Source organism: Lineus longissimus, chromosome 18 (genome assembly GCF_910592395.1).
Source record: "Lineus longissimus chromosome 18, tnLinLong1.2, whole genome shotgun sequence".
NCBI lineage: Eukaryota > Metazoa > Nemertea > Pilidiophora > Heteronemertea > Lineidae > Lineus > Lineus longissimus.
In genome coordinates, this window is record NC_088325.1 from 1,794,771 (window position 1) to 1,818,430 (window position 23,660).

At 43.0% G+C, this 23,660-nt stretch overlaps 2 protein-coding genes across 2 annotated transcripts; both read right to left on the reverse strand.

Annotated features, from left to right (window-relative positions):
* Positions 1-11,721, reverse strand: LOC135502587 (uncharacterized). The gene is made up of 10 exons (XM_064795535.1): positions 11,584-11,721; positions 10,681-11,016; positions 9,603-9,938; positions 8,787-8,861; positions 5,846-6,139; positions 5,174-5,476; positions 3,804-4,121; positions 3,141-3,425; positions 2,890-2,959; positions 1-2,500 (listed from the first exon to the last, which is right to left on the reverse strand). The coding sequence occupies exons 1-10, from the start codon at positions 11,627-11,629 to the stop codon at positions 829-831; spliced, it is 3,735 nt and encodes a 1,244-aa protein (XP_064651605.1). The 5' UTR covers positions 11,630-11,721; the 3' UTR covers positions 1-828.
* A 4,176-nt stretch (positions 11,722-15,897) lies between these two features.
* LOC135502588 (uncharacterized) lies at positions 15,898-21,842 on the reverse strand. Its single transcript, XM_064795536.1, has 7 exons — positions 21,815-21,842; positions 20,997-21,290; positions 20,328-20,627; positions 18,956-19,273; positions 18,293-18,577; positions 18,042-18,111; positions 15,898-17,653 (listed from the first exon to the last, which is right to left on the reverse strand). The coding sequence occupies exons 1-7, from the start codon at positions 21,840-21,842 to the stop codon at positions 15,982-15,984; spliced, it is 2,967 nt and encodes a 988-aa protein (XP_064651606.1). The 3' UTR covers positions 15,898-15,981.
* Positions 21,843-23,660: the final 1,818 nt, after the last annotated feature.

The window sequence follows — 23,660 nt, forward strand, 5'->3', positions numbered from 1 at the left end:
AACATACAAGTCCCAATTGGTTTATCAATCGTGGTCATCAGCAAAATTTAAGGCAATGCCTAGCTTTTAACATCTTATTCTGAAACCGATATAGCATATTTACAAAGCTATAAATGAATAGAAGCTTATATTTTTGGAAGTGATACTTCACTGGAGATATTGGTTCACATCCCCACCACTAGGGCTGCTAGACTCTTCCCGGGTGTATATATAATGCAGACTATGGATATATTCATTATCTGCAACTGATAGGACCGAAGTGGTGGTGACCGTCGCTTACGTCAGGACCCTCGACTACAATTATGACTCTACCGTGCTAAAATGAACGAAATATATTACAAAATCACTCATTCGAAAAGAGTTAAGGACGTTTTTGCTGCAATCATAATATAAGAATTTAGTTCACCCGTCATCTGTTCATCAAGGAAAATGTACTTATAGAAGAAAGGGATTAAATCCGTGAGAAAGAGATTATAAATGTAGGGCGGAATGTTGTGGCCTTGACGGAGTCCTGTACCAATAAAAACCGGCGTGACGTAAACGACGGTCACAACCTTCCCTACAGACTACGTTAACAATACAATATATCAAGTTATACACGGGCGCCACCTGTACGTCGGTGATGTCACAAGCACATACAAACACCTCGACAGAGGTGTCCCTTTAAAAATGTTCTGATCGGTCTTAATAGGGTACCAGCCACGGCAGCCGCGACGTGACTCTGACTGTCACTAGGGTATTTCGTTGGTGTGGCAGAGACGAGAATGTTGTCTGTTTGACGCACACACAAGTTATAATCAGCGCCACCTATTGGGATGTTGATACCTATTATTCCGAACTAAGTTGTCTGAAGTCCAAGTACCCTCCATGCGTTACTGGCGCTACTGGATCTAAATGCGCGTATGGTGACCCTTGCTCGTTTGCCATATTGTCGTTCGAACGACTTGTAACCAACTCTTGGGCGCCATTCGAGCGACTTGGAGTCTGCCCATTGGACCCATTAGCTTGTCTTGAACTGCTCTCTGCTGTACTTTGATCAGGCTGCGCGTCCTTGTGAATTCTTAGCTCTTTCTGTGCGTCTGTTACGAAGATTGGTAGGTCATTGTATGTACCTTCAGGCTCCTGTCCCTCCTGGTCGCTTATTGGATCGCTTAAGATATACTCCCCAGACTCATCGTCTGAGGAGCCATTAGCTTGTCTTGAACTGCTCTCTGCTGTACTTTGGTCAGGCTGCGCGTCCTTGTGGATTCTTAGCTCTTTCTGTGCGTCTGTTACGAGAATTGGTAGGTCATTGTATGTACCTTCAGGCTCCTGTCCCTCCTGGTCGCTTATTGGATCGCTTAAGATATACTCCCCAGACTCATCGTCTGAGGAGCCACACTCCGTTTGATTTTGCTGAGGTGCAGGAACTAGGCTTTGTCTGAAGTCCAAGTACTCTCCATGCGTTACTGGCGCTACTGGATCTAAATACGCGTACAGTGACCCTTGCTCGTTTACCATATTGTCACTCGAACGACTTGTAACCAACTCTTGGACGCCATTCGAGCGACTTGGAGTCCGCCCATTGGACCCATTAGCTCTTGAACTGCTCTCTGCTGTACTTTGGTCAGGCTGCGCGTCCTTGTGGATTCTTAGCTTTTTCTGTGCGTCTGTTACGAGGATTCGTAGGTCATTGTATGTACCTTCAGGCTCCTGTCCCTCCTGGTCGCTTATTGGATCGCTTAAGATATACTCCCCAGACTCATCGTCTGAGGAGCCATTAGCTTGTCTTGAACTGCTCTCTGCTGTACTTTGGTCAGGCTGCGCGTCCTTGTGGATTCTTAGCTCTTTCTGTGCGTCTGTTACGAGGATTCGTAGGTCATTGTATGTACCTTCAGGCTCCTGTCCCTCCTGGTCGCTTATTGGATCGCATAAGATATAATCCCCAGACTCATCGTCTGAGCCGCCATTAGCTTGTCTGGAACTGCTCTCTGCTGTACTTTGGTCAGGCGGCGCGTCCTTGTGGATTCTTAGCTCTTTCTGTGCGTCTGCTACGAGGATTCGTAGGTCATTGTATGTACCTTCAGGCTCCTGTCCCTCCTGGTCGCTTATCGGATCGCTTAAGATATACTCCCCAGACTCATCGTCTGAGGAGCCACACTCCGTTTGATTCTGCTGAGGTGCAGGGACTGGGCGTTGACCTGGAACACCCTGCTGCCATGTCGCGTAATCGTATGCACCCACGACAGCGTCTACGTCATCGTCGGACTCCGCAGGCTCATTCCCATGGACTCCGTGAACCGGAACGCGGTGCCCCGTAGGCAATGGCTGTGGGTTTATTTGTCCATGCCAGCGTTCAGGGTCAAACACATCATTTACGTGATCTGTCTCAATGTTGGCGTAGGTGTGTACAGGGCGATTTCCGGCTGTTGTGAATTCAACCCTGGTATCATCGTAATCAGCGTTGTCATTTGCCGGTCGATGACACTGCCTCTTTCTCCATCGCAGTAGACCACGTTTCCTACAGAAGTAAATACAGTTTTATTAGAGAGGCTAAGATCTGGAATTTGGGATTCTCGTCACTCTACGCGAATAGCGATCAAGATCAAAACATCACTAGTGCATGGCAGGTTAATTTAAGATTGGTACATGTATGTCAAATGACTTTCCTCAATGATTCATTACCCACCTCTATGAACCGTCAATGTTTGATAAAAATCTGAAAGATTATTTATCGAATATTTCATCAGCTAGCTTCATGTGTTAATAGCTTCTGGGATATTAACTGTAGATCCTTATTATAGTACGATCAAGAAACCAGTGTCGACAACTATATGCCCCCCCCCCACCTTCAACTTCACCGAAATCTGTCGCCGTTTTACCATTAGACCTGTATCCGAAGTAGCTTACCATAAAATAACAGCCAGAACGACGCCTGTTATCGCTACAATGCCGGCTCCAACATGACCGCCTACAGCTGCTGTAAAGAAAACAACTTTGGATGTTATCTTCATCAGACTCAGCCATTTTAGCCAGACAGCGTGCAGTATGTATATGAATGAATAGATTATCAGGACATGTTGAAATTAGAATCGACGTTTCTATGTTCGATCTGTCGAGCTTTTATTTGTCCATATTCGGCTGAAGTCAACCTGACTCACTTATGCTTGTCTTGTCATCAACCTCGTCATTGACGACCCTGCTCCTGTATACAACATCACCACCATCTTTGACAACCATATAATAATAATATGATTTATCGGGATCAACAACAAATGTTACATAGGTATTCTCTTGTTTAGGCACGGTGTGAGTCATGCAGTCGTCTGTGCCGGTCTGGCAGTATTTGATCTTCAGCCCCGTATATTTTCCAGTCACTCGTTCCCAGCCCACGGTTACTTTTTTACCTATCCGATTCACACCTATGAGGGACGTTTTGGGTTTTTCTGCAAAGTAAAAATACAAACATGTTTGAAGAAATGGTTTAAACAATGGCCATGCATATGATGTGGATATGGGCAGGTCTAACGGAGAAATGAAATTGCCTACACTTGTGTGGTAAGTCGTTGACGGCACGCAACTTGGCGAAGTTGCGAAATCGAAATCAACCATACCCCTATCTCATTAGACGCCAAGGCGGTTGGGAGCATCTCAGCTTCTTGTCCTATTCAAAGACCGGCCGCACTGCTGAGAGTAACGATTCATAGAAACCCATGACGTGCATCAGAGGTATTCCCCAAAAGGTAAATAACGCAGCTCAGGTGTGAACTAAACAACTGAAGAGATCAAATGTCTATAAAAGTCTCCAAAAGAGATCCACAAACCTGGTGTTTCCCCAGAAGCCACGTTGCTAAAGTTACTGGTGTGAGTCCCCGGGTGGGAGTTCCTGCTGCGCACCCTAAATATATACCCAACATTCGACTCAAGACCCATAATCTTATGATACACGGCTTTCTTGAGACCTGGATCAGTTATTCCTCCTTGAGGAACCTCCGGGGCAACGTCCCAGTTGTCGGCAAACTTCTTGTATTGGACGTAAAATCTCTGCTCCGACCCGCCATTGATTTCTGAGATCCATGTGAGCGTCGCTGCTACGGCAGTTGAATTGACAACTTCGAGTTTGCTGGGTGCAGAGGGTGGACCTAAAATGAAGCAACAGTTGTGATATATAGTTATGAGATGAATGTGCAGATTTGGTCTTTCAACGTCTCAGTGTTGGAATCATGAACTACATGTACATCAGTTTGGAATTGACGTCAAGATTTCCTATGATTGGTGTCACTTTCTGACAGCATAGACACATATACAGCCTTAAAACACAACCACAGGTGAATGATACATGATGCGTTGTATTGACCTTCTAACATGTCCGAAGACCTTGGGGGGGGGGATTTTACCCTAAAATGTCATTTGGCACCCAAACGGTTAACAGGGCAACGACCACGACTGTGTCGGATTTAAGGAATCAATACCGAGCTGGAGCTCCTTGGTTGTATAATTGCTTCTGTTTCATTCGAGTAGGTACTGAACGGTTGTGATTGATATTTAGGTGTTTGATACGCACTTCACTCGAAATTATGGATGGAATCAAGGAATTTTGCCATCTGGTTTTTTATACACTACGAGATACATTATTACTGTAGACCTTCGTCTTCTGATTTTTTGATTGCCATTAACCTCTTCTGGGTCCTTAAATAAATCCTTCAGAGTTCCTACAACCTCTCAGATTCCAATATCTCGAAACATATTAAATAATCTCGTGTAATTGGTTTTAGGGGGTACTTTGACGTAAATGTGTTGGCTTCACAATTAAAAGAATTCGGCGGAATTTTATACCTACTGTGGGAACCATTCGGACTCTGCAAGCACGTCTACACTGCTCCGCCCCCGAGCCGGACGCTCGCGTCACGCCTATCTGTACAGTAGCTTGACCAATCATTACCTTTCTTACATCGTAATGTATTGTGATAGTTTTGTATCGGTCATGTTTTAGATCAGTTCAAATAAAGTTATCTAGCACAGAGCAGATTGGCCTCGAACTCCTTCTTTCTCACTATTCGATACACGTAGTCACACTATTAGATTCTTCTGGAACCTCATTCCTACCAAGGGCTTCAGAATCGACTATTAAGGTGGCCATTGAAATACACCCATCTCCGTTCGGAAACCACTAACAACAGATGATACAACTTACCTGGTTTGAAAAGCTTAAATTTGAAAACTTTCACTTGAAATCTGCTCGTTTTCACAGAGCACGTATAGTTCCCATAATCGGAGGATTTGACGTGTTCGATGGCCAACTTGCTCGACGTCGGCCCGGAAATAATTTCATATTCGGACGATGAGTTCGAAAGGATGTTGTCATCTTTGGACCAGACGTAACCCGTTGTTGCCGGAGTCGGGTTGGCGATGATGAACAGTTCAAACGATGCCTCCTTGCCTATCTCACCCACCACGTCATACGTCATGTTGGCCTCTGGGTATATTCTAGGAGAAACTGTGGGTGAAAAGGAAGTGGTCAGTGACCAATGCATAATGCAGTGTGCACTGCATCAGGGAAAGATTTTGTCAACTGATGAAAACTGTTAAGTTATTTTCAGTCCTTCGCCAGGACCTCTGTGAATTCCTTCTGCTCCTTCTCTGTAAACCCTTCACATACATTGTACTATGTTTCCACCTCCTTAATTACAAAGCAATAATTTTAAGTGATTTGATGTCAGACAGATGAGCTAATGAATAGTTGCAACGGTATTCAAAATGATCACTAATATATGGAAAGGAATTTCATAAGGATTTTCAGTTTGATTAGAAGATTCAGTTAAATATATCAGCAGACATATTACAAAGAATGCAGAACCAAACTTACAATGCACAGTCAGGACTGCCGATGCCTGTCCCATCTCACCAAGATTCCAAGCCTTACACGAGTACGTCCCACTCCTGTCGTATGGTATGCGCACGAACTCGAAAAGCTTCCCATTCTGCGTGCTGGTCTCGGAGTCTTGGATAACCTGTTCCGCAGTGGAGCCACTCTTCTTCCAGAGCCACTGGTACCGCTCTATGCGCTCCGGGTAGCCTCCGCTGGTAGCACATTCAAACCGCACGGATTCATGTTCATTAACAGTTGTCTTACTGATTTTGACTTCAACATCAGGCGGAACTGAAAACAGTAGGTGTAACTGATTAATCTCAGGAAAACCTAAGAGATTGGTGTAGCATGTTAAAGCAAAGCTCTAGAGAGTTGGCTTTAAATAGAAATCCAACCCATTTTGGCCAAATAATTAGGTATTCGAAGTTTGCATGAAGGTTGAAGGCTGTTTTGCGAAGATAGCACTTCAAAGAATTTGAAAAGTGTTTATGAAACTGACCAATGGTAATTACTACATGTATAGTCTGATATTTTGAGGGAGCTACATGTATTTGTAGTTGAAAATATGCCGGCTCATGATCGAGAGGTACGCAGGCAAAATTGTCCATGCATGGATCATTGATGGGCCATCGGTTGATGCACTGATGGCCCTTGGACTATGTTGGGAATTCCATCAAAAATGACCATATGCAGTAAAGTATAAACCCATCGGAGTAGCAGTCCAGTCACCAAGTCTAACAGTGGATATATGATGGGGATTCTCCATCATCTATCCGTGGTTAGGCCTACGGATGGAACCTAGATAATCAATCGCCATCATAGATCAATGGATGAACAATTTTTCCTGTATAGTTGGTTTTCATTTGCGAAGTATCTGGTGCATCTAGAATTCAAGACAGATTACATTGTGTTTCGTATAACCCGATTCTTTTTCAACAAGTCGTGCCATATGAAACTTTGAACTCAACGACCCCCCCCCCCCCCCTGTAAATCTACAAGATCCCCCTCGAAATTAAAACTTGGATGGTGGCTTCTTTGAAGCTGTACCAACCGGCGCACCCTTGTTTCTAACAACTGACAAGGCTTATTATAAACCGCGAGATGCGGAATGCGAAATCGCGAGATGCCAACCTCGGTGGGAGAACCACCCGCCACAGAATGTATTGCAAATATTGCAAATATTAAATCTGAAAAGGCGAATATTCATGAGACCGAGGCTATAACGGGGAGATATCTTATCCATGGTAATCTGTCACAAACCAATTATGTTCTCGTCGATTCTTTTCTGTTGATATTTAAGTGAGATTCCGTACTTGGCGTGAAGTTACTCTCTTAATTGAGTGTCTGAGATGTGTTTAGTCTGTCACATGCAGACTCGTGCATTACATTTGTGAGTCTGCCTCACGATTGGCTCATAGTGGCTACACACTGGCCACCAATCGTGAGCTAATTCGTAAGGGACAACGTATATTACAGAGTTAATCGTCGATTTTTTATCATGAAATTTGTTATTGAAATAAGCAGCACGTGCATAACAAGGATCAAATTCGTGTAATTTATGAATGAAACAGAAAACTTATAGGACAAACGAACACTTAGCATTTCTTTCGCGTCGTATAGAACATTTAAAACGTATGAGTATATTCCGAGGCGACGATTGTGCCACGACAGAATCCTGTTGCGAATAACACAAATAAAATCGTTCAGAATTAGGCCCACGGCAATGGCCGCTTTAGCGCCACTGACGTTGGTTCCTTATGGTATTAGGCTAGGATGTGTTATGATTTTTACGGGTATCAAAAAAAGGTGAATTCATCGATTGAAAAAAACATTGGAAATCCCCGCGAGTGTGGCTTTACAAACAGCTTTTTGGCCAGTGTTCATACGATAAAGTAAAAAACACACCACTGAGTCATACCAAACAACGTATGAAACAGCGTATGATTGTTATCAAGCTCTTGTACCAGCTCGTACTGCATGCCATGCTCCCTCTTGGTAGAATGCAAGTGAAAGAAATGATCCTAAATGAGGCTTTTTCAAAATAATTTGCCAAGTGAAACCTTCTTAGGGCAGAAGAAGCGGGGCGCCCGATTCAGGAGGAGGAATTGGGATATGGAGTTTAGTTGCTATAGAGGCCCTGTCAGGGATTATCACTAAATCCCCTGAAAGTCAGTCGTCTGTTTGGACATACATGTAGGTGCATGTAGCCTCTGTATAGTCTTCGGACACACTTCCATTGAATGTAGAATTTCATGGCACCAGAAAAATGGTGATTGTTATGGTCCGGTGAAGTAGAAGATCTTGGGGCAGGCAGGAAAGTAATGATTACTCATCTCGCGATTTATCAACAGATGTGGTCCTCCTGGTTTGACGTTACAAATGGCTCGGCTTAATAAAGAACAGTCCAAATTCCGAGATATCGACACTCTTCTCTTATAAGAGCGATTTTCAGTGCTGCATTGACTTTTTCAACATATCGAAAACATCAAACTGGTTAGTGGCCATAACTCCCACATCTTACCCAACATATAATCTCAACCTGGTTGCGGCCTTTCGTTACAACTTCCATATTATATACATTGTATTACATATCGTTCCGTCGTTTCGCTATCTCCTTTAAGGATGAATTTGTGTTCTGCATTGATATATATGTTTTTTTCAAACTTACCTAAAACATCCAACATGTGCCAGTCTGTGGTGGCCTCTATTTGTCCATCAGCCTCACACAACCAACGCCCACGGTCAAAACGTTCAACATTACTTAATTGAAAATTATAGTTATTCTTATCACATTGAGTGTTTGTTAATCTCGATTTGTACCCCTTGAAAGCAACAGAGCAACCGTCGGTAACTAGTTCGAAAGGGAGAAAAATGGAGTTCCACCAGTGGCACCACCTCACATGCTTTACATCGCTGGCGGTTCCACCCGCAATGTTACAACTCAGCGTTATCGTTTCTCCCCGGCGTGGACTTGAATTGCTGATGGTATTCGTTACCGTATAATCAGGAGAACCTGAAATTAGAAAATGAAGACGCGATCTTTTGTCAATGTACACAGGCTAACACATTACGAAGTAACACTGTATTCTAAAACAACTGGGTTGGGAATGAACCGCACATTACAGCGTAAATGCACTATGCGCCAATGAAGCCTCATTTTGAATTCAGCAGTTTGGGTTATGCAACCATTACCGCTTGAGTTGGTGCAAAATGTGGAAGCATTTCAAAAACATTTAAAATCACATTATTCGACATTGTATTTTGAGATGTCGGAGAATAGAAATTGATACCTCCAGTGAGGCTTCAATTCCCTACACAATGTCGACAAGGAGGAACACTTCTGTGGGAACTGATGATTATTCGAACGAGAAAATGATGATACGAAGGAGATGTTTTGAGTGGCTTCGCAGCGCTTCAGTAATTTTGGTTGTAATTTTTTGTAATATATGTCCTGCACGCGTCTGACCAACACTCAATTGATGTGGTCCTCCTGGTTTGACTCAAAAATGGCTCGGCATGATAAGGAACATTCCGAATTTTATCGAGCGATTTTGAGTGCTGCATTGACTTTTTTAACATATCGAACTCATCAAATCTGGTATATGGCCATCACTCCAGCATCTCAACTTAAAAATCATATCAATCTGATTGCGACCTTACTAATTACAACATCCCGCTATCGTCCCGTCGTTTCACTATCTCCTTTAAGGATGAATTTCTGTTCTGCATTGATATATGTATTTTTCTAACTTACCTAAAACGTCCAATCTCAGCCAGCTTGAGGCCACTTGTCCATCAGCCTCACAAAACCAACGCCCACGGTCCAAAGGTTGAACATTACTTAATTGAAAATTATAATTATTCTTATCACATTGAATGTTTGTTAATCTTGATTTGTACCCCTTGAAAGCAACAGAGCAACCGTCGGTAACCATTTTGAGAGGGAAGTTGTAGTACCACTGGTGCCACCACCTCACATGCTTTACATCGCTGGCGGTTCCACCCGCAATGTTACAACTCAGCGTTATCGTTTCTCCGAGGCGTGGACGTAAATTGCTGATGGTATTCGTTACCGTATAATCAGGAGAACCTGAAATTAGAAAATGAAGACGCGATCTTTTGTCAATGTACACAGGATAACACATTACGAAGTAACATTGTATTCTAAAACAACTGGGTTGGGAATGAACCGCACATTACAGTGTAAATGCACTATGCGCCAATGAAGCCTCGTTTTGAATTCAGCAGTTTGGGTTATGCAACCATTACCTCTTGAGTTGGTGCAAAATGTGGAAGCATTTCAAAAACATTTAAAATCACATTATTCGACATTGTATTTTGAGATGTCGGAGAATAGAAATTGATACCTCCAGTGAGGCTTCAATTCCCTACACAATGTCGACAAGGAGGAACACTTCTGTGGGAACTGATGATTATTCGAACGAGAAAATGATGATACGAAGGAGATGTTTTGAGTGGCTTCGCAGCGCTTCAGTAATTTTGGTTGTAATTTTTTGTAATATATGTCCTGCACGCGTCTGACCAACACTCAATTGATGTGGTCCTCCTGGTTTGACCTCACAGATAGCGTGGCATGATAAGGAACATTCTGAATTTTATCGAGCGATTTTGAGTGCTGCATTGACTTTTTTAACATATCGAACTCATCAAATCTGGTATATGGCCATCACTCCAGCATCTCACCTAACAAATCATATCAATCTGATTGCGACCTTATTAATTACAACATCCCGCTATCGTCCCGTCGTTTCACTATCTCCTTTAAGGATGAATTTGTATTCTGCATTGATATATGTATTTTTCAAACTTACCTGAAACATCCAACATCTGCCAGTCTGTGGGATCTTGTCCATCACCCTCACAAAACCAATGCCCATTGTCCAAAGGTTGAACATTACTTAATTGAAAATTATAGTTATTCTCATCACATTGAATGTTTGTTAATCTTGATTGGTACCACTTGGAAGCAACAGAGCAACCGTCGGTAACCATTTTGAAAGGGAACATGAAGTGCCACTGGTGCCACCACCTTACAGGTTTTACATCGTTGGCAGTTCCACCCGCAATGTTACAACTCAGCGTTATCGTTTCTCCGAGGCGTGGACGTGAATTGCTGATGGTAGTCGTTATCTTTAACTCAGCAGTACCTATGATTAGAAAATGAAGACACGATCTTTTGTCAATGTACACAGACCAACACATTACGCATTGAAACAATGTTAATAAGGTGGATCAATAGTGGGAATAGAGGATTATTCAAATGAAAAAACTGTGATTCGAAGCAGATGTTTTGAGTGACTTTGCAGCGCTCTAAATAGTTTGGCTTTCATTGCCAAATACCCTACCAACATGTGAAATATATCTTTTATAGTTGTTTCCTTTTTTGGTTTTCGAAAAATGTATTTTTTAATTTAAAGTTGGCCGCCGATTCCAGTTTGCTTGGTTTAATTTTTAGGTTGGGACAGGTATGCTTATGGCTATAAGCTTTAGCTATCGATTCGATTATATTAAATTAGTGACTTCACTGGGCTGCCAAAGGGTAACCGACTTGATTAGCTTTACCCAAGGTTTTTTTACCTTGCCCATCCTTATAGTACCATAGCCGTGACAATCAGGAATGAATAGCCAACTCTGTTTTACTAATAACAATATTGCAGCAGTGAACAGCAATCACCGCGATAATAAAAAATGTAAACTACGCAAAAATGACTTACCTCTGATCAAGAGTAGTGAAAGTATCGAAAGTTGTAGAAGATTCATCGCGATCAGAGTTGTAGTGGGGTGGGAAATTCGACCACGGAGAGATTAGTTTACACTAATATCTAAAGTAACTCCATTTGAACGCGATAACTACTCTCGGCATCAAGAATGATGACTCTGGATCATGTGATGGTAAGGCATCAAGTTTTGTGACCAGATGACGTCATGTTGGTCGATCTGACCTACTGGTCTGGTATTCCTTCCAATCGTTGACATGGCAAACTATCAGATGCGTATATGGTCTCTTACTCAAACAACGGATTTTCCGCGACAAAAACATAGCAGACAGAAGTTTGACAGGCGAATATATAATATGATATAATTAGCAAGAACAAAGAAGCATGATATACATTGTACTCTCAACTCGTGATCAGTTATACCGTAAACTGCTATTTTCTGACGACGTTACATTTTCAGTCTAAAAAGTACATGAAATCTCCATTGATGACTGTCGCTACTGGTTCTAGATGAGCACATGGCGACTCTTGACCGTGAGCAATATCGTCACTCAAGTGACTTGGAGCCAACTCTTGAGCGCCATCGGCTTGTCATGTGCAGCTCTCGGCCGTGTTTTGACCGGGATGGTCGTGTTACAAGCAAACATGACAAAAGGTGACATCGCCCGATTAGGTCACCGTACTGAATAAGTGACAAAAATCAACTGATTATGTGACATCGCCCGATCAAGTGACACAAATCAAAAAGTTATAGGTGACCGACTTACCAACGATTGAGGTGGATGACGAAACTAAGCATTGTAGTTTTAATCAATGACTTATCCAGTGACGAATTTAGGGGAATTATCCCGAAAGGTTGCATTTTGAACGGTGCACACTAGAGTTACCAGCGTTAAAACCGCGTCCACTCTGGTGTTCCGTTCGACTTCAGGCAAGTTTCAAACTATGGCCTTTGACAGACACCTAGAAAGATATTCTGGAGGTTCACATCAATACTGTCACAACACCCGTAAATCTTCACCACCTCCTGGACTGTCAGCACCCCTGCAAAAAGACAGCGAGGCGGTTCACATCAATACTGTCACAACACTCGTAAATCTTCACCACCTCCTGGACTATCAGCACCCCTGCACATAGACAGCGAGGCGGTTCACATCAACACTGTCACAGCAACCGGTAAAGCTTTACCACCAGCTGGACTATCAGCACCCCTGCACATAGACAGCGAGGCGGTTCACATCAACACTGTCACAGCAACCGGTAAAGCTTCACCACCTGCTGGACTGTCAGCACCCCTGCACATAGACAGCGAGGCGGTTCACATCAACACTGTCACAGCAACCGGTAAAGCTTCACCACCAGCTGCACTATCAGCACCCCTGCACATAGACAGCGAGGCGGTTCACATCAACACTGTCACAGCAACCGGTAAAGCTTCACCACCTGCTGGACTGTCAGCACCCCTGCACATAGACAGCGAGGCGGTTCACATCAACACTGTCACAGCAACCGGTAAAGCTTCACCACCAGCTGCACTATCAGCACCCCTGCACATAGACAGCGAGGCGGTTCACATCAACACTGTCACAGCAACCGGTAAAGCTTCACCACAAGCTGGACTATCAGCACCCCTGCACATAGACAGCGAGGCGGTTCACACATCAACCGGTAAAGCTTCACCACCTGCTGGACTATCAGCACCCCTGCACAATATAGACATCGAGGCAAACAATTATAACTCTATGTGGGAATGAATATACAAGAGTTATGGAATACCAGCATTAGCTTTTCCAACTACACGCAAAATAAAGAGTCTTTCAATATATGGAAGGTCTGATATAACTGTCAATTGCTTGAATACATTAGGAGCTGGCGCATCCTCATTAAAGGCAAATAGGCTAGAAACGCCCAAGAAGTTAGAGGTACCGCCTTTTACCGTCATGAGGCCAGGAATGGGCACGGTTGTGATATTCGAAAAACTTCTGTTGTGTTTACAAAATGATTTATCTACGAATTGAGGAAATGAAAGAGATAGCACTGGCAGAGATCTCATCATAATCGCCATGAAAAAAATCCTGTCCAATTCGGTCACAAAATAAATCTCTGACGAAGCTGATTAACTACCGAGTTAATCTGTTTCCTGACATTCAAAGGGCCTACATAACTCATTAATTCAGAGGGTACATTGTTTAGTCTGAGTACGGTTTCATCTTCATTTGTAATAACCCCATTAAGTAATTATCACATTAAAAAAATGCATATGCACCATGCAATCATAATTTCAATGACAAATCATCATCCACCATCATCATACATGTAGACCCATGGCATGGCAATGAGTCATTTTCATTCCTATATCAAAGACATTGGTAGATTCTTCCCGGGTGTAATGCAAACTATGGATACATTAAATACCTTACAGGATCGGAATGGTGGTGACCGTCGATTAAGTCAGGAATCTCGACTACAAACATGACTATACCGTGCTAAAATGAATGAAATATATTACAAAGTCACTCATTTGAAAAGATTTAAGGAATTTTTTCCTGCATTCATAACATAAGTAGTTTACCTATCATTAGTTCATCAAGGAAAATGTTCTTTAAGAAGAAAGGGATTAAATCCATGAGAAAGACATTACAAATGTACGGCGGAATGTTGTGGCCTTGACGGAGTCCTGTACCAATGAAAACCGGCGTGACGTAAACGACGGTCACAACCTTCCCTATATTATACAATACATCATGTATTACACAAGCGCTCTGTACGTCGGTTTTGTCACGAAGCACATAAAAACACTTCGACATAGGTGTCCATTTAACAGTTTTCTGATAGGGTAGCAGCAAAACCACCGCCGCCGCGACGAGGAATGCGTTAATAGGTCGATATTATAACCAGAACAAAGAAGTAATATATGTTGTATCGGCTCGTGATCCCGATCACCAATATCATGATAAAATTTACAACATTCCAATACCAATTGCTTTTTTCTTACATATATTCTCAAAAAGCATATTTCTATGATAGCCTGACTCTGTAGATTTAGAATCAACCATTGATTGAGGATCCACTTTCATCCCAGCCATGTATTTACCACAACTTGACATTATGATAAGCTCTATTTCACTGTGCAACTCTCCCTGTCGTCGCTGCCCAAAAATTATGACAGTTTTGTTAGTAATTCTTATTATACATGCATAACTAAATAAATGTGGTAAGCCTTCTAAACGATCCAACCTCACCATCTCGGATGCATGCAATCAACATACAAGTCCAAGCCTTCTATAAACGATCCAACCTCGCCATCTCGGATACATGCAATCAACATACAAGTCCAAGCCTTCTATAAACGATCCAACCTCGCCATCTCGGATACATGCAATCAACATACAAGTCCAAGCCTATTAAAAACGATCCAACCATACCATCTCGGATACATGCAATCAACATACAAGTCCAAGCCTTCTATAAACGATCCAACCATACCATCTCGGATACATGCAATCAACATACAAGTCCAAGCCTTCTATAAACGATCCAACCTTACCATCTCGGATACATGCAATCAACATACAAGTCCCAATTGGTTTATCAATCGTGGTCATCAGCAAAATTTAAGGCAATGCCTAGCTTTTAACATCTTATTCTGAAACCGATATAGCATATTTGCAAAGCTATAAATGAATAGAAGCTTATATTTTTGGAAGTGATACTTCACTGGAGATATTGGTTCACATCCCCAGCACTAGGGCTGCTAGACTCTTCCCGGGTGTATATATAATGCAGACTATGGATATATTTAATATCTACAACTGATAGGACCGAAGTGGTGGTGACCGTCGCTTACATCAGGACCCTCGACTACAATTATGACTCTACCGTGCTAAAATGAACGAAATATATTACAAAATCACTCATTCGAAAAGAGTTAAGGACGTTTTTGCTGCAATCATAATATAAGTATTTAGTTTACCTGTCATCTGTTCATCAAGGAAAGTGTACTTATAGAAGAAAGGGATTAAATCCGTGAGAAAGAGATTACAAATGTACGGCGGAATGTTGTGGCCTTGACGGAGTCCTGTACCAATGAAAACCGGCGTGACGTAAACGACGGTCACAACCTTCCCTACAGACTACGTTAACAATACAATATATCAAGTTATACACGGGCGCCACCTGTACGTCGGTGATGTCACAAGCACATACAAACACCTCGACAGAGGTGTCCCTTTAAAAATGTTCTGATCGGTCTTAATAGGGTACCTGCCACGGCAGCCGCGACGTGACTCTGACTGTTACTAGGGTATTTCGTTGGTGTGGCAGAGACGAGAATGTTGTCTGTTTGACGCACACACAAGTTATAATCAGCGCCACCTATTGGGATGTTGATACCTATTATTCCGAACTAAGTTGTCTGAAGTCCAAGTACCCTCCATGCGTTACTGGCGCTACTGGATCTAAATGCGCGTATGGTGACCCTTGCTCGTTTGCCATATTGTCGTTCGAACGACTTGTAACCAACTCTTGGGCGCCATTCGAGCGACTTGGAGTCTGCCCATTGGACCCATTAGCTTGTCTTGAACTGCTCTCTGCTGTACTTTGATCAGGCTGCGCGTCCTTGTGAATTCTTAGCTCTTTCTGTGCGTCTGTTACGAAGATTGGTAGGTCATTGTATGTACCTTCAGGCTCCTGTCCCTCCTGGTCGCTTATTGGATCGCTTAAGATATACTCCCCAGACTCATCGTCTGAGGAGCCATTAGCTTGTCTTGAACTGCTCTCTGCTGTACTTTGGTCAGGCTGCGCGTCCTTGTGGATTCTTAGCTCTTTCTGTGCGTCTGTTACGAGAATTGGTAGGTCATTGTATGTACCTTCAGGCTCCTGTCCCTCCTGGTCGCTTATTGGATCGCTTAAGATATACTCCCCAGACTCATCGTCTGAGGAGCCACACTCCGTTTGATTTTGCTGAGGTGCAGGAACTAGGCTTTGTCTGAAGTCCAAGTACTCTCCATGCGTTACTGGCGCTACTGGATCTAAATACGCGTACAGTGACCCTTGCTCGTTTACCATATTGTCACTCGAACGACTTGTAACCAACTCTTGGACGCCATTCGAGCGACTTGGAGTCCGCCCATTGGACCCATTAGCTCTTGAACTGCTCTCTGCTGTACTTTGGTCAGGCTGCGCGTCCTTGTGGATTCTTAGCTTTTTCTGTGCGTCTGTTACGAGGATTCGTAGGTCATTGTATGTACCTTCAGGCTCCTGTCCCTCCTGGTCGCTTATTGGATCGCTTAAGATATACTCCCCAGACTCATCGTCTGAGGAGCCATTAGCTTGTCTTGAACTGCTCTCTGCTGTACTTTGGTCAGGCTGCGCGTCCTTGTGGATTCTTAGCTCTTTCTGTGCGTCTGTTACGAGGATTCGTAGGTCATTGTATGTACCTTCAGGCTCCTGTCCCTCCTGGTCGCTTATTGGATCGCATAAGATATAATCCCCAGACTCATCGTCTGAGCCGCCATTAGCTTGTCTGGAACTGCTCTCTGCTGTACTTTGGTCAGGCGGCGCGTCCTTGTGGATTCTTAGCTCTTTCTGTGCGTCTGCTACGAGGATTCGTAGGTCATTGTATGTACCTTCAGGCTCCTGTCCCTCCTGGTCGCTTATCGGATCGCTTAAGATATACTCCCCAGACTCATCGTCTGAGGAGCCACACTCCGTTTGATTCTGCTGAGGTGCAGGGACTGGGCGTTGACCTGGAACACCCTGCTGCCATGTCGCGTAATCGTATGCACCCACGACAGCGTCTACGTCATCGTCGGACTCCGCAGGCTCATTCCCATGGACTCCGTGAACCGGAACGCGGTGCCCCGTAGGCAATGGCTGTGGGTTTATTTGTCCATGCCAGCGTTCAGGGTCAAACACATCATTTACGTGATCTGTCTCAATGTTGGCGTAGGTGTGTACAGGGCGATTTCCGGCTGTTGTGAATTCAACCCTGGTATCATCGTAATCAGCGTTGTCATTTGCCGGTCGATGACACTGCCTCTTTCTCCATCGCAGTAGACCACGTTTCCTACAGAAGTAAATACAGTTTTATTAGAGAGGCTAAGATCTGGAATTTGGGATTCTCGTCACTCTACGCGAATAGCGATCAAGATCAAAACATCACTAGTGCATGGCAGGTTAATTTAAGATTGGTACATGTATGTCAAATGACTTTCCTCAATGATTCATTACCCACCTCTATGAACCGTCAATGTTTGATAAAAATCTGAAAGATTATTTATCGAATATTTCATCAGCTAGCTTCATGTGTTAATAGCTTCTGGGATATTAACTGTAGATCCTTATTATAGTACGATCAAGAAACCAGTGTCGACAACTATATGCCCCCCCCCACCTTCAACTTCACCGAAATCTGTCGCCGTTTTACCATTAGACCTGTATCCGAAGTAGCTTACCATAAAATAACAGCCAGAACGACGCCTGTTATCGCTACAATGCCGGCTCCAACATGACCGCCTACAGCTGCTGTAAAGAAAACAACTTTGGATGTTATCTTCATCAGACTCAGCCATTTTAGCCAGACAGCGTGCAGTATGTATATGAATGAATAGATTATCAGGACATGTTGAAATTAGAATCGACGTTTCTATGTTCGATCTGTCGAGCTTTTATTTGTCCATATTCGGCTGAAGTCAACCTGACTCACTTATGCTTGTCTTGTCATCAACCTCGTCATTGACGACCCTGCTCCTGTATACAACATCACCACCATCTTCGACAACCATATAATAATAATATGATTTATCGGGATCAACAACAAATGTTACATAGGTATTCTCTTGTTTAGGCACGGTGTGAGTCATGCAGTCGTCTGTGCCGGTCTGGCAGTATTTGATCTTCAGCCCCGTATATTTTCCAGTCACTCGTTCCCAGCCCACGGTTACTTTTTTACCTATCCGATTCACACCTATGAGGGACGTTTTGGGTTTTTCTGCAAAGTAAAAATACAAACATGTTTGAAGAAATGGTTTAAACAATGGCCATGCATATGATGTGGATATGGGCAGGTCTAACGGAGAAATGAAATTGCCTACACTTGTGTGGTAAGTCGTTGACGGCACGCAACTTGGCGAAGTTGCGAAATCGAAATCAACCATACCCCTATCTCATTAGACGCCAAGGCGGTTGGGAGCATCTCAGCTTCTTGGCCTATTCAAAGACCGGCCGCACTGCTGAGAGTAACGATTCATAGAAACCCATGACGTGCATCAGAGGTATTCCCCAAAAGGTAAATAACGCAGCTCAGGTGTGAACTAAACAACTGAAGAGATCAAATGTCTATAAAAGTCTCTAAAAGAGATCCACAAACCTGGTGTTTCCCCAGAAGCCACGTTGCTAAAGTTACTGGTGTGAGTCCCCGGGTGGGAGTTCCTGCTGCGCACTCGAAATATATACCCAACATTCGACTCAAGACCCATAATCTTATGATACACGGCTTTCTTGAGACCTGGATCAGTTATTCCTCCTTGAGGAACCTCCGGGGCAACGTCCCAGTTGTCGGCAAACTTCTTGTATTGGACGTAAAATCTCTGCTCCGACCCGCCATTGATTTCTGAGATCCATGTGAGCGTCGCTGCTACGGCAGTTGAATTGACAACTTCGAGTTTGCTGGGTGCAGAGGGTGGACCTAAAATGAAGCAACAGTTGTGATATATAGTTATGAGATGAATGTGCAGATTTGGTCTTTCAACGTCTCAGTGTTGGAATCATGAACTACATGTACATCAGTTTGGAATTGACGTCAAGATTTCCTATGATTGGTGTCACTTTCTGACAGCATAGACACATATACAGCCTTAAAACACAACCACAGGTGAATGATACATGATGCGTTGTATTGACCTTCTAACATGTCCGAAGACCTTGGGGGGGGGGGGATTTTACCCTAAAATGTCATTTGGCACCCAAACGGTTAACAGGGCAACGACCACGACTGTGTCGGATTTAAGGAATCAATACCGAGCTGGAGCTCCTTGGTTGTATAATTGCTTCTGTTTCATTCGAGTAGGTACTGAACGGTTGTGATTGATATTTAGGTGTTTGATACGCACTTCACTCGAAATTATGGATGGAATCAAGGAATTTTGCCATCTGGTTTTTTATACACTACGAGATACATTATTACTGTAGACCTTCGTCTTCTGATTTTTTGATTGCCATTAACCTCTTCTGGGTCCTTAAATAAATCCTTCAGAGTTCCTACAACCTCTCAGATTCCAATATCTCGAAACATATTAAATAATCTCGTGTAATTGGTTTTAGGGGGTACTTTGACGTAAATGTGTTGGCTTCACAATTAAAAGAATTCGGCGGAATTTTATACCTACTGTGGGAACCATTCGGACTCTGCAAGCACGTCTACACTGCTCCGCCCCCGAGCCGGACGCTCGCGTCACGCCTATCTGTACAGTAGCTTGACCAATCATTACCTTTCTTACATCGTAATGTATTGTGATAGTTTTGTATCGGTCATGTTTTAGATCAGTTCGAATAAAGTTATCTAGCACAGAGCAGATTGGCCTCGAACTCCTTCTTTCTCACTATTCGATACACGTAGTCACACTATTAGATTCTTCTGGAACCTCATTCCTACCAAGGGCTTCAGAATTGACTATTAAGGTGGCCATTGAAACACACCCATCTCCGTTGGGAAACCACTAACAACAGATGATACAACTTACCTGGTTTGAAAAGCTTAAATTTGAAATTCACTTGAAATCTGCTCGTTTTTACAGAGCACGTATAGTTCCCATAATGGGAGGATTTGACGTGTTCGATGGCCAACTTGCTCGACGTCGGGCCGGATATGATTTCATATTCGGACGATGAGTTCGAAAGGATGTTGTCATCTTTGGACCAGGTGTAACCAGTTGTTGCCGGAGTCGGGTTGGCGATGATGAACAGTTCAAACGATGCCTCCTTGCCTATCTCACCCACCACGTCATACGTCATGTTGGCCTCTGGGTATATTCTAGGAGAAACTGTGGGTGAAAAGGAAGTGGTCAGTGACCAATGCATAATGCAGTGTGCACTGCATCAGGGAAAGATTTTGTCAACTGATGAAAACTGTTAAGTTATTTTCAGTCCTTCGCCAGGACCTCTGTGAATTCCTTCTGCTCCTTCTCTGTAAACCCTTCACATACATTGTACTATGTTTCCACCTCCTTAATTACAAAGCAATAATTTTAAGTGATTTGATGTCAGACAGATGAGCTAATGAATAGTTGCAACGGTATTCAAAATGATCACTAATATATGGAAAGGAATTTCATAAGGATTTTCAGTTTGATTAGAAGATTCAGTTAAATATATCAGCAGACATATTACAAAGAATGCAGAACCAAACTTACAATGCACAGTCAGGACTGCCGATGCCTGTCCCATCTCACCAAGATTCCAAGCCTTACACGAGTACGTCCCACTCCTGTCGTATGGTATGCGCACGAACTCGAAAAGCTTCCCATTCTGCGTGCTGGTCTCGGAGTCTTGGATAACCTGTTCCGCAGTGGAGCCACTCTTCTTCCAGAGCCACTGGTACCGCTCTATGCGCTCCGGGTAGCCTCCGCTGGTAGCACATTCAAACCGCACGGATTCATGTTCATTAACAGTTGTCTTACTGATTTTGACTTCAACATCAGGCGGAACTGAAAACAGTAGGTGTAACTGATTAATCTCAGGAAAACCTAAGAGATTGGTGTAGCATGTTAAAGCAAAGCTCTAGATAGTTGGCTTTAAATAGAAATCCAACCCATTTTGGCCAAATAATTAGGTATTCGAAGTTTGCATGAAGGTTGAAGGCTGTTTTGCGAAGATAGCACTTCAAAGAATTTGAAAAGTGTTTATGAAACTGACCAATGGTAATTACTACATGTATAGTCTGATATTTTGAGGGAGCTACATGTATTTGTAGTTGAAAATATGCCGGCTCATGATCGAGAGGTACGCAGGCAAAATTGTCCATGCATGGATCATTGATGGGCCATCGGTTGATGCACTGATGGCCCTTGGACTATGTTGGGAATTCCATCATAGGCCCACTGCCGTTGGTTCCCTTAAAAATGACCATATGCAGTAAAGTATAAACCCATCGGAGTAGCAGTCCAGTCACCAAGTCTAACAGTGGATATATGATGGGGATTCTCCATCATCTATCCGTGGTTAGGCCTACGGATGGAACCTAGATAATCAATCGCCATCATAGATCAATGGATGAACAATTTTTCCTGTATAGTTGGTTTTCATTTGCGAAGTATCTGGTGCATCTAGAATTCAAGACAGATTACATTGTGTTTCGTATAACCCGATTCTTTTTCAACAAGTCGTGCCATATGAAACTTTGAACTCAACCACCCCCCCCCCCCCCCCTGTAAATCTACAAGATCCCCCTCGAAATTAAAACTTGGATGGTGGCTTCTTTGAAGCTGTACCAACCGGCGCACCCTTGTTTCTAACAACTGACAAGGCTTATTATAAACCGCGAGATGCGGAATGCAAAATCGCGAGATGCCAACCTCGGTGGGAGAACCACCCGCCACAGAATGTATTGCAAATATTGCAAATATTAAATCTGAAAAGGCGAATATTCATGAGACCGAGGCTATAACGGGGAGATATCTTATCCATGGTAATCTGTCACAAACCAATTATGTTCTCGTCGATTCTTTTCTGTTGATATTTAAGTGAGATTCCGTACTTGGCGTGAAGTTACTCTCTTAATTGTGTGTCTGAGATGTGTTTAGTCTGTCACATGCAGACTCGTGCATTACATTTGTGAGTCTGCCTCACGATTAGCTCATAGTGGCTACACACTGGCCACCAATCGTGTGCTAATTCGTAAGGGACAACGTATATTACAGAGTTAATCGTCGATTTTTTATCATGAAATTTGTTATTGAAATAAGCAGCACGTGCATAACAAGGATCAAATTCGTGTAATTTATGAATGAAACAGAAAACTTATAGGACAAACTAACAGTTAGCATTTCTTTCGCGTCGTACAGAAAATTTAAAACGTATGAGTATATTCCGAGGCGACGATTGTGCCACGACAGAATCATGTTGCGAATAACACAAATTAAATCGTTTAGAATTAGGCCTACGGCAATGGCCGCTTTAGCGCCACTGACGTTGGTTCCTTATGGTATTAGGCTAGGATGTGTTATGATTTTTACGGGTATCAAAAAAAGGTGAATTCATCGATTGAAAAAAACATTGGAAATCCCCGCGAGTGTGGCTTTACAAACAGCTTTTTGGCCAGTGTTCATACGATAAAGTAAAAAACACACCACTGAGTCATACCAAACAACGTATGAAACAGCGTATGATTGTTATTAAGCTCTTGTACCAGCTCGTACTGCATGCCATGCTCCCTCTTGGTAGAATGCAAGTGAAAGAAATGATCCTAAATGAGGCTTTTTCAAAATAATTTGCCAAGTGAAACCTTCTTAGGGCAGAAGAAGCGGGGCGCCCGATTCAGGAGGAGGAATTGGGATATGGAGTTTAGTTGCTATAGAGGCCCTGTCAGGGATTATCACTAAATCCCCTGAAAGTCAGTCGTCTGTTTGGACATACATGTAGGTGCATGTAGCCTCTGTATAGTCTTCGGACACACTTCCATTGAATGTAGAATTTCATGGCACCAGAAAAATGGTGATTGTTATGGTCCGGTGAAGTAGAAGATCTTGGGGCAGGCAGGAAAGTAATGATTACTCATCTCGCGATTTATCAACAGATGTGGTCCTCCTGGTTTGACGTTACAAATGGCTCGGCTTAATAAAGAACAGTCCAAATTCCGAGATATCGACACTCTTCTCTTATAAGAGCGATTTTCAGTGCTGCATTGACTTTTTCAACATATCGAAAACATCAAACTGGTTAGTGGCCATAACTCCCACATCTTACCCAACATATAATCTCAACCTGGTTGCGGCCTTTCGTTACAACTTCCATATTATATACATTGTATTACATATCGTTCCGTCGTTTCGCTATCTCCTTTAAGGATGAATTTGTGT